Source organism: Callithrix jacchus, chromosome 12, assembly GCF_049354715.1.
Source record: "Callithrix jacchus isolate 240 chromosome 12, calJac240_pri, whole genome shotgun sequence".
In the NCBI taxonomy this organism is placed as follows: Eukaryota; Metazoa; Chordata; class Mammalia; order Primates; family Cebidae; genus Callithrix; species Callithrix jacchus.
This window is the reverse complement of record NC_133513.1, coordinates 16,546,917-16,559,650: the sequence shown is the minus strand read 5'-3', so window position 1 is coordinate 16,559,650 and position 12,734 is coordinate 16,546,917. Positions and strand designations below refer to the sequence as shown.

The window sequence follows — 12,734 nt, the reverse complement described above, 5'->3', positions numbered from 1 at the left end:
ATCCACAAATGAATATATGTGACTGGATGGCTGAATGAGTGAATGATTGCAGCCCATCAGCAAGTCACCCCTGAAATAGATCAGTAAGCTCTGAAATAGAACTCAAACCCATTCGCTTCTCCTTGCCTCCCCTGGCCACCAGTATCTCCTGCCTGAATGCCTGCAGCAGCGTCCTGGCTGGCCTCTCTGCTTCCTGCATTGCCTTCTCTGAATATTCAGGTCTCACTCCTCCCAGGTGCTCTGCTGTCCTAGCCACCCAAGCCAAGTCCATCTGTTCCAGCACTCGTCATGGTGTGTTCACGTATCTGCTTGTTGGCTCTACTAGATCCAAGCTCTGGAGGGCAGGGGCCACATCTGTTTGCCAGTGTACATTTCTTCAAGACACAGCACCTCGAACATACACAGGCATGTGGCAGATAGTCACTGAGTTAGCCATGCAGGAGCCAGCACAACGAACACGAGTGCCGGTAACCAGCATGGGCGTAAATTTGTAACTCGATGGCACACCATGAGTTAACTTCTCATTCAGGTCATGGTTCACTGCAGATCAGGCGCCTCCTCCTTACTCCACCTGTGGGCTCCACCCTCCCAGAGAAAGGGAAAAGGGAATTGGGGGAGGGGAGGACTGCATTTTGGCTAGGCCTGGACGTGGCCTGCCCCAACTCCCCTTACCTTACATTAACCATAATTCAGCCTGTGCCTCCTGTCTAATTGCAAGGCATGCTGGGAAGCCCAGTCTGTCTTTGTTCCCAGAAAGAAGAAATGGGGTTGGTGAGCCAGTTTCAGAATGGGTGTGAGACCAGGCGTAGTGGCTCACACCTGTGATCCCAGCACTCTCAGAGGCTGAGGAGGAAGGTTCAATTAAACCCAGGAGTTTAAAACCAGCCTGGGCAACATAGTTAGACCCCATGTCTACTAAAACTTTAAAAGTTAACCAGACATGATGTGTGCACCTGTAGTCCCAGCTACTCTGGAGGCTGAGGCAGGAGGATTGCTTGAGCCCAGGAGGTCCTGATTGTACCACTGCACTTCAGTCTTGGCAACAGCAAGATACCCTGTTTAAAAAAAAAAGGTGCAGGATGGAATCTCATAGCTTGGAGGCCTTGTGGCTGTGGTCCTTGGTAGTCAAGTCCACATTCTAGAATGTTCTTGTCAGTGATGAGTTATAAGATCAGCTGACTCTGAAGCAGGTATCTATTAAGGGGCTGAGCTGCCTGCTAGTCCCCATAGACCAGACCTTTTTATTTTACAAAATACCTTGATGTTCCTTGATAAAAAGAAAAAGAACTTTGGAAATGCAGAATCACGTCTGTCCTGTAGCTCACATGAAGTGTGGCTCCTGGGGAAGGACCCGTTGGGGAGCGGGACCCACATTGCAAAGATGCACTGAAATTCCAGGATATGCAGGGGGCGGGACCTGAGCATTGATTCCAGGAGGCTTGTCGTCTTATTCACAGCATTCCATCGTTTTAAAAATAGGTATTCTTCATTTGATGATATCTTTATCTTCCTGAAGCTCAAAATAAAATTAACCTTTTCTGGAAGAAAGAAAAATACTCTTATTAAAGTTGTCCTGAGTGTTCTTTTTGAAAGCGAACACCAACTCCCAGTGTGAATCGCTCTCAGGCATAGTTGACGACGGTGTTACGGTAGGGTTGCTGCACAGAGTGGCAGCCAAGCCCCGGGCGCGAGGACTCATTAGGCAGCCCCCAGGGGAGTCTGGCAGGTTCCGCTCTGGGCCTGCCTCCAGTTGTATGGCTTCTCATCTGAATTTTGGCTACGGCTCCAGAAGCCCAAGCAGAAAACTCATAGATCCCTCATGGCCCTTTAAGACCTGGACACTCCTCAGAGTGTCAGGGCCTTTCCTGGATTACCCCCTCTCCTCCTGGGAGCCCCATGTGACAGACAGGGCCCCTGGAGGCCTAGTTCACCATCTTCATTCCCTCCCTCCCTAGTGTCCAGCTCTCTTTGGAACCAGGGAGCTGGCTTCCAGGCCAGTCTGTCCACTCTGCTGCCAGGTGTCTTTGTTATCTCTCTCTGGACTTTGGCAACACCCTCAAGGTCATTCTCCCTACAGCCTGCCTTGCCTCCCCGGTTTGATCCCCAACAACTATTTATTCCTTCAGAAAATGTGTATGGAGCTTCTTGTGATCTCCAGGCACTGTGTTAGGCTCCGGAGTTAAAGGGATGGTCTAGCAAGGGAGGTGGGGGAGCAAGAGGCCTGCAGTGAAGGAATGAGACCATCCCGGGAAGTAACGAGTGCTTTGAAGAAAGGGGAATGAGGGCTGGATCAGAGAGGGCCTGGGTGACCTCCACTGGCATGTCCCCAGAGGTCTCTCAGAGGTGGTGGCACAGGAGCAAAGACTGCAATGGCAAGGCCTTCCGGGACAAGGGGACATCCTAGATAGAGACGGGAGACATCAGGAGACTGTGTGCTGAACATGAGAATAAACTTGGGGCTGCTGACATATTACGGTGTTGGCAAGGCTGGGGGTGGGAGGCAGTGGGGAGAAGGTGACATGCAGGGAGGTTGGCAAGACATGCTGAGGTCAGATCGAGAGATTCCCATGAGCCACACTAGGAGTTTAGTTGTGCATGCTGGGAGGTGGACAGAGTGTGTGGGATCCATTGAAGAATTCCAGTAGCAGAGTATCATCATGGAAGTTTGAAAGCTCTCTCTGCCTAAGCTGCCTATACCCTACTGTCCTCCTTCTCAGTGTTTATCAGATCATCAACCCCCCACCTCTCTCTGGCTTTGTTCTCTGGTCTACATGGCTCTGCTTGGTTTACTGCTGCTGACGCTGCAGTCTTGCACCTCTGGAACTGCTAAACCCAGCCACAGGGGCTGCCCTCTCCTGTTCCAGCAAGCCAAGCTCTTTCTGCCTGGAGTTTCTTCTGTGCATTAGCTGTTCCTTCCACTTGGCGTGCCCTTCCCCCCCCCTCCCCGAGGGCACCACCTTGACCACACAATGGCCACACACCTTTTCTCCAGGAACCAGCCTCAGGGGCTGCTTCTCCAGAGTGAAACGCTCTCTCCAGCCCTTCTGCAAACATAGACACTCCTCCCTGCGAGCTTCCCTGAGCACATGAGGGTTAGCTCGCAGCACTTGCCCCAGCCTGTCCCCATCCGCTCTTGCATGTTTAAACTTCTTGAGGAAAAGGATCCCAGCTAAACATCCATGGATCATCAGCACCTGTCATAGGCCTGGCAGGCCATGCTGGCTACCAGGTGCTGAGCCTGGGTTATTACCAGTGGGGTAAGCGCTACCCTATCGCCATCTTGCAGATGAGAAACGGAAATTCCAGGGGATTTAAATGTGTTCCCACAGAGCCGGTAAATGGTACTGCAGGTCTCTGACAGCCTCAGGACATGGCACCTTGTGATGTGAAGAAGATGCAGTATAGCCTCTGGGATATATTTCTAGGACCTCCGCTCATGATACTGCCTGTGCAAGGGGTATAAATCGGGGCTTGCAAATGCCCGGGCCCACAGAGGCTGCCAGGCAGGGGAGCAGGCTGGGCAGAGTGACAGTGTTATGTGGCTCGCTACTGAGGCACTCCTGTCTTAGCCCCTACCCACTGGCAAGGCTGCTCATTATTTAAAAGGAAGCCAGAAATGTGGGTTTTACTGAGAAATCTCTTGGTTTTAATGTTTCAAAACATTGCTCAGGCCATATAAAACATACCTGTGGGTCACATGTAGTCTGTCTCTGTGAGCAGCTTATGGTGAAAATGGTGGCACCGTGTTCTCCAAAATGTCAGAACCCATGTAATCCCAGGGGAATCCAATCTGAATAGTGTTGAATTCAACCTATTAAAGAACTGATAAAGAGGTGTACTGTAACTCCTCTTGTAAAATTCCAGAAGCAGCAGGCACATTTGAAGCCTCAAAACATTTCAACATGGGCGAGGTCTTAGATAACACCAACAACTCATCATTAATTTTGTTAGAGGTGATTATGCTATTGTGGTTAAATGGGAAAATGTTGTTAGTTTTTCAGAAATACATGCTGAAGTATTTAGGAGTAAAATGTCATGACTATAATTTACCTTCGAACACCTTAGCAAGAAGGTGGAAATGATGACACAAATACGGGAAAGAGTTAAGAGTTGTTGGAGAAAGTATTGTAGGGATTCATTCAAATTGTTCAACCAGATGCTGTGGCTCATGCCTGTGATGCCAGCACTTTGGGCAGGCAAGGTGGGTGGATCACCTGAGGTCTGGAGTTCAAGACCAGACTGGCCAACATGGTGAAACCCTGTCTCTACTAAAAATACAAAAATTAGCCAGGTATGATGGCAGGCGCCTATAAGTCCAGCTACTCGGAAGGCTGAAGCAGGAGAATCTCTTGAACCTGGAATCCCATCACTGCATTCCAGCCTGGGCAATAGAGCGAGACTCTGTCCCAAAGAAAAAAAAAATGTACAATAAAAAAAGTAAGAAAAAACCCAGTCATAGGCAAGAATATAGCCTTCCATGAAGTATTCTGGAATCTTCTACACTCCTCAGATCACATTTTACCAAGTCCTATGCTGTGATTCAGTCCATGGTGTATACACCGCTAGGGTCAGAGTGAGACCTGAGGGAAATTCAGGAGGATGAGTGAGGCAGCCCCGCCTGCCCCTGCACCCAGGGGCCAGGCTTCTTCCTCTTCCCATGGTAAATAGCTTCTGCTAAAGCCAGCCTGGAAGTAGAATTTCAAAGAATGAACCCTGCTTTGGGGAAACCTGCTGTAGAGGAACCCATGGGTTTTTCTTCCGAAGGGTTGAAAGTTGTCTTCTGTATTGGGGGACGCTGTCCCTGCCGCCTGATGGAAGGCCTTGCCCAGCCACCTCCTGGTCTTGACCCTTTGTGCAACTTGCCCACCTTTCTGAAATCCAGCGACCAGCCTTGGATGTGCTGTAAGGACACAGGGCAGGGAAAGCTCTGAGAATGGAGCATGAGTGAAGATGTCACAGACGTCAATGGATAAAGAAAATGTGGTTTATAGGCCGAGCCCAGTGGCTCACACCTGAAATCCCAGCACTTAGGGAGGCCGAGGCAGGTGGATCACCTGATATCAGGAGTTCGAGAACAGCCTGGCCGATATGGTGAAACCCCATCTTTACAAAAAATACAAAAATGAGCCAGGCGTGGTGGCGCATGCCTGTAATCCCAGGTACTCAGGAGGCTGAGGCAGGAGAATCACTTGAACCTGGGAGGCGGAGGTTGCAGTGATCTGAGATTGCACCACTGCACTCCAGCCTGGGTGACAAAACAAAGAAAATGTGGTTTATATACACCGTGGAATACTACTAAGCCATTAAAAGGAAGGAAATCATGTCTTTTGCAGAAACTGGGATGGAGCTGAAGGCCATTATACTAAGTGAAGTAAGTCAGGAATAGAACTCCAAATACTGTGTGTTCTCACTTATAAGTGGGAGCTAAGCTGTGGGTATGCAGTTACATACAGAGTGATATAATGGACTTTGGGGACTCAGGTAGGGGGAAAGTTGGGTCAGGATGAGCGATAAAAGACTATATATTTGAGTACAGTGCACACTGCTCAGGTGAAGGGTGCCCTCAAATTTCAGAATTCACCACTAAAGAACTCATTCGAGGCCAGGTGCGCTGGCTCACACTTGTAATCCCAACGCTTTGGGAGGCCAAGGTGGGTGATCACTTGAAGTCAAGAGTTCAAGACCAGTCACACTACTAAAAATAAAATAATTAGTTGGGCATGGTGACGTGTGTGCCTGTAATCCCAGTCACTTGGGAAGCTGAGGTGGGAGGATTGCTGGAACCTGAGAGGCGGAGGTTGCAGTGAGCTGAGATTACGCCACTGCACTCCATCCTGGGCGACAGAGTGAGAGTTCATCCCTAAAACAAACAAACAAAAAAACTCGCTCATGTAACTAGAAATCACCAGTACCGCCAAAACTTACTGAAATAAAATCAGATATATGTATTTTTAATTCCAATTGCTGCCACATTGGATGTTCCTAGAGCAGAACCTGGCTTAGGTTTCCAGGGAGCAGCTCTTGTGAGAAGTGAGCACTTGGAAGGGATTTGGGATTCCTCTAGGCGCTTCTGGGACCCAGGTGAGAGGAGAAACTAGTCAAGCAGTGATGGCAGATTAGATTCTTGGATGGAATCCTCTGACCTTCATTTTGGGGTTGGAGGGTCACCTTCCTGAGGCTGTGTAGCAGCACCCCACATACAGCATGAGGGGACCATCTCTGATCTCTCCTCATAGTTTTAGAGTGTTCTGAGCATTTCCCTTCCAAAAAAAGAAAAATCTTCACAAGTTCTTGCAGGGCTGATTAGCTCCTTTCTTGTCTTCCTGTAGCAGAGTCTCTCAAGCTCCCTTTAGGGTTTCTTGTACAGATTAAAAACCAGGCTTCCTGAGCTCCACTGGGCACTAACCTGGCATCTTAACCACCTTGCCAAGGAAAAGCATCTCTTTGCTTAATGACGGGTTGAAACTTGGAGACCAAGGAGCAGAACCAGCATTCAGACTGGGTGAGCAGAGGCTCCAGCTTGGGTTGGAGAATCCTGGGACAACCTTGTCCAAATGTCTTCTCTCGTTCACACGTAGCCCACCTCCTGCCAGGCTGAGATGTTAGCCACCAGCCTGGACTGATGGTGACCTTGGTGCAGATCTCGACAGTTTTTGAGAACTGCCACTCCTCTGAGGCTGCTTATCAGAGGTGGCTTTGGACAAGAAGACCTTGTTGGGACTTGAGAGTGGCTCTGAGGGACCCCTGCTGGCACAGATGCTCCATGGTTCCATCTCCCACCTGGTGCTCACAAGAAACTTGCCAGAGAAAATATAAGGATGCCCAGTGAAATTGGAAGTTCAGATAAACCACCAGTAATTTTGTAGTTTCAGTGTATCCCAAGTACCACATGGGAAGGTTTCATTGTACAGAACATACTTTTTGCTGAAACATCATTCCTTGTTTATTTGAAGTTCAGATTTCACTGGGTGTCTCATATTCTCATTTGCTAAATCTGCCAACCCTGGCTCAGAGGCGCACCTGAAGAAAGAACCTTCTTGCCATGCTCAGGGCCTTGACAGGGCTTTGTGGGAAGTCTTCTTTTTATTCTGATTTTGATTGATTGATTGATTATTTATTTATTTATTTATTTATTTATTTTAGAGTGATGATACAGTTTGGATTTGTGTCCCTGTTCACATCTCCTGTGGAATTGTGATCAGCAGTGTTGGAGGAGGGGCCTGGTGGGAGGTGATTGGATCATGGGGTGGACGTCCCCTTTGCTTTTCTCATGACAGTGAGTGAGTTCCTGTGAGGTCTGGTTGTTTAAAAGCATGTGGCACCTCCTCTTCACTCTCTTCCGCCTGCTCCAGCCATGTAAGACGTGCCTGCTTCACCTTTGCCTTCTACCATAATTCTAAGTTTCAGAGGCCTTCCGCGCCATGTTTCCTGTATAACCTTAGTGAAACCATGAGCCAGGTAAACCTCTTTTCTTTATAAATTGCCCAGTCTTGGCCAGGCGCAGTGGCTCACACCTGTAAACCTAGCACTTTGGGAGGGTGAGGTGGGCAGATCATGAGGTCAGGAGATCGAGACCATCCTGACCAACATGATAAAACCCCATCTCTACTAAAAATACAAAAATTAGCCAGGCATGGTGGCATGCGCCTGAAGTCCCAGCTACTTGGGAGGCTGAGGCAGGAGAATCGCTTGAACTGGGTAGGCGGAGGTTGCAGTGAGCCAAGATTGCACCACTGTACTCCAGCCTGGGCCACAGAGCAAGACTCCATCTCAAAAAAAAAAAAAAAAAAAAAACGAAAAAAATTTGTCCATTCTCAGGTAGTTCTTTATAGCAATGTGGGAATGGACTAATACAGTCAGAATCTGTCTCCCAGGCTGGAACACAGTGGTGTGATCAGAGCTCACTGTGCACTCTACCTCTCAGGCTTAAGCAATCATCCGGCTGCAGCCACCCACGTGGCTGGGACTACAGGTACACACCACCATGCCCAGCTACTTTTTTTCAGTTTTTTTTATAGAGATTGGGCCTTGTGTTACCCAGGCTGGTCTCAAACTCCCAGGAACAAGCAGTCCTCTTGCCTTGGCCTCCTAAGGTGTTGGGATTACAGGCATGAGCCACCATGCCTGGAATGTGGGAGCTATTCATCAGAGACCAGGGCACGTGGTGCTAGGCAGGTTTTCTAGGTTTGACAGATTGTAACTGAGCCCCTGTCTTGGGCCGCTTTGCCCCTGCATAGGAAGAGCAGAGACGAGTGCCCCACCCGATCTATGGGGCCTCCTGGGCGAGGTACTGAGGCCCGCTGCAGAGTGCAGTTCCTTGTTGGTTACATGCCGTTGTCACAGTACATTCCTCCTCGTGTTCTGTGAGGTTGGAAGGATGCCTTTCCTCCACTGCCCTCTTTCAGCTCTTTGTTTCTTCACCCTGTTTGGTCTTCAGTCCAGAAGGAGCATCACCTTCTCAGAGACAGCCTTTCCTGGCACCCACGCTCACTACCCAGGGTGTCTTTGTTATAAGCCAGGAGCTATTAGCACAGATGCACAGAGTAGGACTGGCTATGGAATATGTGAGGCCCATGCCAACATGCAGTGTGGAGCCGCTGGTTCCAAATTAATGAGAATCTCCAGGTGGGCAGCAGATCACCACGCAGTCCCAGTGTGGACTGTGTGACAGCATGGTTTGCACACCTAGCAAGCTGGCCCTGTCTACAAACACCAAGCAGACACAGGGGTGGGGTGGCATGGGGTCTGCAGGATGAGTGAGGGGCTTCCAGAGCATAGAGTCCCTGCTCACTGAGTGGTGGAAACTGCTCAGACCTGGGTACCTGTGCCTGCCTTCTGGGGCCACACTGCACAACCCAGCCCAGCCTGGTCTGGCCCTGTGGGTGGGGCCATGCTACCATTCATCCTAGTTTGTCAAGACAATACAGAAATGTTAATAAAATATCTTTCTTAATCAGTGGCAATTGATTTGTATTTTGAGAAACTCCCCTGAAGCCAAAGTTAAGCCCATGCTATGGAGTGGTATTCAGTGTGATTAATAATTACCTGCTGACCTGTGTGGTCACTGGATTTATTTGTGTCTCCTCTCTGGCCTGTGAACTCCATGAAGGCCATAGCAGTAACAATTGGTGTTCATTGTTCTTCCCCTGCCCCCCAGCACCACATTGGGCACATTTTGGTGCCCCTTAAATAATCATTCCATTTGAATGGGAACACACCAGCTATAGGTCTTGGACCTGCTTTTCCTCCACTTAATAATAATAATACCATGAGCTTCTTTCTTGTTACTACATGTGATAATACATTGTAAGGGCTTAGGGACCATTTGTGCAAGGCAGTGACTCAATAAATGTTGGCTCTCTGGATGGCGCTGATGGATGATCGCCTGTTGTATGGGGTTGTTTCTGACCAGGTAAGGAACATATACCTGAGCGAATATGTGTTTTGTTTCCTCAGGATGCCAAGTTTGTTGAGGAACGCAGAAAGCAGCTCCAGAATTACCTGCGTAGTGTCATGAACAAAGTCATCCAGATGGTCCCCGAGTTTGCCTCCAGCCCCAAGAAAGAGACTCTCATCCAGCTGATGCCCTTCTTCATGTAAGTACCGCTCCCACAGGCACACGCCGCCAGCCCTGCCAGCGCTTCTTTCTTGGTCTCTTTGGAAGGTCGGGGAGCACAGCGGTTCTCCATGGTGCCCTGATCGCCAGGGGACCCGGGTGAACTCCAGGGGCTGTTTCAGGTGCTGAGATGGGGGCCAGACCTCAGGCTTTGGAGTTTCTAAAGAGATGGGAAGAGAGCAGGCCTGCAAATGAGCATTGCTGATTTGAGGCTCACATATAAACTCAGGGCTTTGTGATTTTATACTTTCCCACGTTTCGATCAAGGAAAGATTCATTTTCTCTCCAGCCCATAGATACTCCAAAACTAAAACAAATTGTGCCAGTGTTTCTCAAGCTTGGGTAATGAACCCAAGGAAAAGTTCTCCTACCAGTATTAACTTAGCTTATCTTTATATGAGTATTACTTAAAAATGAACATTAATATTAATAGGGTCTAAATTGCTTGCCTTCTTCTTTCTTGTAAAAGTTAAAAAAAAAAAAAAAAAAAGGAGTTTACATACTATGCACTTAGAAAATCATTATGCTTCAGGCCAGGCATGGTGGCTCATGCCTGTAATCCCAGCACTTTGGGAGGCTAAGGCAGGTGGATCACCTGAGGTCAGGAGTTCAAGACAGCCTGACCAACATGGTGAAACCCCATCTCTATTAAAAATATATAAATTAGCTGGGCATGCAAAAATTAGCCAGGCATGCCAAAATTAGCTGAATGTGGTGGCAGACACAGATGGAGAAGACCAGTGGGATTGGGACTTATCATTCCAGAAGCACTGGTCTGGGTCAATGTGATTTGCTGGGATAAAATAAGAGTTTCTTGTCACTGTAGCTCTTTAACGGTTGTTCTGATGGTTATGCTGGGTTCCATACAAAGGGCTGATTTCTGCTTCTCTCTGTAGGGTGCACCTTTGGGAGTCGGCTTTTGTGGGGTGTGCTTCTGTCTATGGGTTGTGCCCCGCATTACCATCCAGATAAACATCAGCAGCTGCTCCTCTTCCCTGCCTAGGTCTTTCGAAATTGTCTCCAAGATGGTCGCTTAGATTTTCTAATTGTTGGGGGTTTCTGTGAGAAGGCATCTCTTTGTGTGCTGCCTGTGATAACAGGTATCTTTTTATCCTGAATAGAAGACAGTATCTAGAGCACTGTATTTTCCTATTCTGCTTTTATTTGTGATGCCAGGGCCTTGATCTCAGTATTTGGAAATGGCCATGATAGTTCACGTGAGGAGTTCTCATTCTCTTAGAGACAGCCCCCTGGCCCGGGGTGCACGGGGAATTAGCCTCTCGCCTAGTCACCATGTGTCGGGTGAATTCCCTGGTGAAAACGAGTTAGCAAGTTGCTCCTAAGATGCTGCTGATGCTGAGAGTGTGAGCAGGAGGCTCTGCGCTGTCTGCAAGTTGATGTCCCCTCCCCACTCCCCCCATCCCCTGCCTGGCTCCAGCAGCACAGGCATCTTCGGACCAGTGTTTCCCAAACATTCATCTGCCGAATTGTAAAAACTGCACGTTAATGGGAGCCTCTGAGTGTGATGTGAATCTCAGCCCTGCTGGTTGCCATCAGTCAACACTGAGAGAGAAACCTTTTGTGCCTAATTAGCACGCAGAACACAAGGTCCAACTTATAGACTTAGAAAAGACAAGAATTTCAGTGCGAGACTGTGGCAAACGACACAGCGTTGGTGCTGGAATTTTGACTACGTGCTGGTCTAGACCCCAGGTGAAATTCAACAGCTCTTTGACTAAAAGCTTTTTGGCTTTCCTCACTATTCTGAATCACACTGCCCCCTTCTTCTTCTTCTTCCTTTTTGAGGAGGATGGGATGACAGGTTGGACTGTGCAGCTTGTTTCGTTCTGGATAATGATGGATGAGGTGCAACCAAACCTTGCTGGAGTTGGTGAATCTCCACGGGATCATGTCCTTTCTCCATGTGCAGCCCACAGAAAGCAGCGAGACTTCTGTCTCCGCTGGAAAGCTGAGCCTGAGAGATTTCTGGTTAAAACAAAACAAAGCAAAACAGAAATCTCCTGGCTAAGGAAATAAACTTCCAAAGTGTAATTATTCTTATAAATCTTCACAGATTTTCTCCTTAGTTCTTTTAGATGTTGATGTTGGATGTGATAAATCCATTTGAGTTACTGAATGCAACTAGATTGTTCATTAAAGCGAGGGCCCCCCACTTTCCTGTGAGTGCCAGCCTCGCATTTCACAGCATCCATCTCATCTCATCTTCTGGAGAGCCAATGAGGTGGGCCCCATAGCTCCATTTTATTAGGTGAAGTCTTACAAAGTTGCCATCAAACTGACAACCTCTCAAGGTTTATGATACTTCGTAATTACAATGTAATTAATTAAATCTATTTCGTGGTGCTGTGGAAATTGAGGCTCAGAGGGATGACCTGGCTGATCCTGGGGTCCCCACCCAGCACATGGCGATCCTAGGGTGTTTGCACCATAGCCTATGTTTTGGGGATGTGGGTGGGAAGCCTGCAGCCTACAGACTGAGCATGATTCTACAACTTGTTTTACATAGCCAGTATAGTGGGGTTTTGTTTTGTTACTTTTCTTAATGAAGTACTTGCCAACATCAAAAAATTAGAAGGTGTCAGATTAAAAAAATCCAGATGTCAAGCTTCTTTTTTCTGAGACAGGGTATCACTCTGATGCCCAGGCTGGAGTGCAGTGGCACCGTCTTGGCTCACTGCAACCTCTTACATCCTGGGTTCAAGCCATTCTCCCACCTCACCCTCTGAGTAGCAGGGATTACTAGCACCTGCCACCATGCTAAGCTAAGTTTTTGTGTTTTTTTAGTTGAGACAGGGTTTCGCCACGTTGGTCAGGCTGGTCTCGAACTCCTGACCTCAGGTGATCCACCCACCTTGGCCTCCCAAAGTGATACGATTACAGGTGTGAGCCACTACACCCAGCCTGGCTTCTCTTGAAAAATCAGAAGAATTGATCAGAGCCCCATTCTCCAACTCTCCCGCACTTGGGTGCCCCATGTCCACTGAGCTCCCGACTCCTGTTGTCTCCCAGGCACTGAGCCAGCGTCCCCTACCATGCTCTTGCCCTTGTTATATCATACACTTGGGTGGATCACTCACCAGCATTACCACCTGGCTCT

General features: G+C 48.4%; 1 protein-coding gene across 7 annotated transcripts in view; it reads left to right on the top strand.

Annotated features, from left to right (window-relative positions):
• Positions 1 to 12,734, top strand: part of SNX29 (sorting nexin 29) — a 591,074-nt gene that overhangs the window by 531,602 nt on the left and 46,738 nt on the right. For all 7 annotated transcript variants that reach the window (XR_013524649.1, XR_013524648.1, XM_078344734.1 and 4 more), the window contains one exon: positions 9,457 to 9,596. Coding sequence is in view for 5 of the 7 variants with exons in the window: in XM_078344734.1 (XP_078200860.1) it covers positions 9,457 to 9,596 (140 nt within the window). In the remaining 2 variants the exon portion in view is untranslated. The remainder of the gene's footprint in view (positions 1 to 9,456; positions 9,597 to 12,734) is intronic.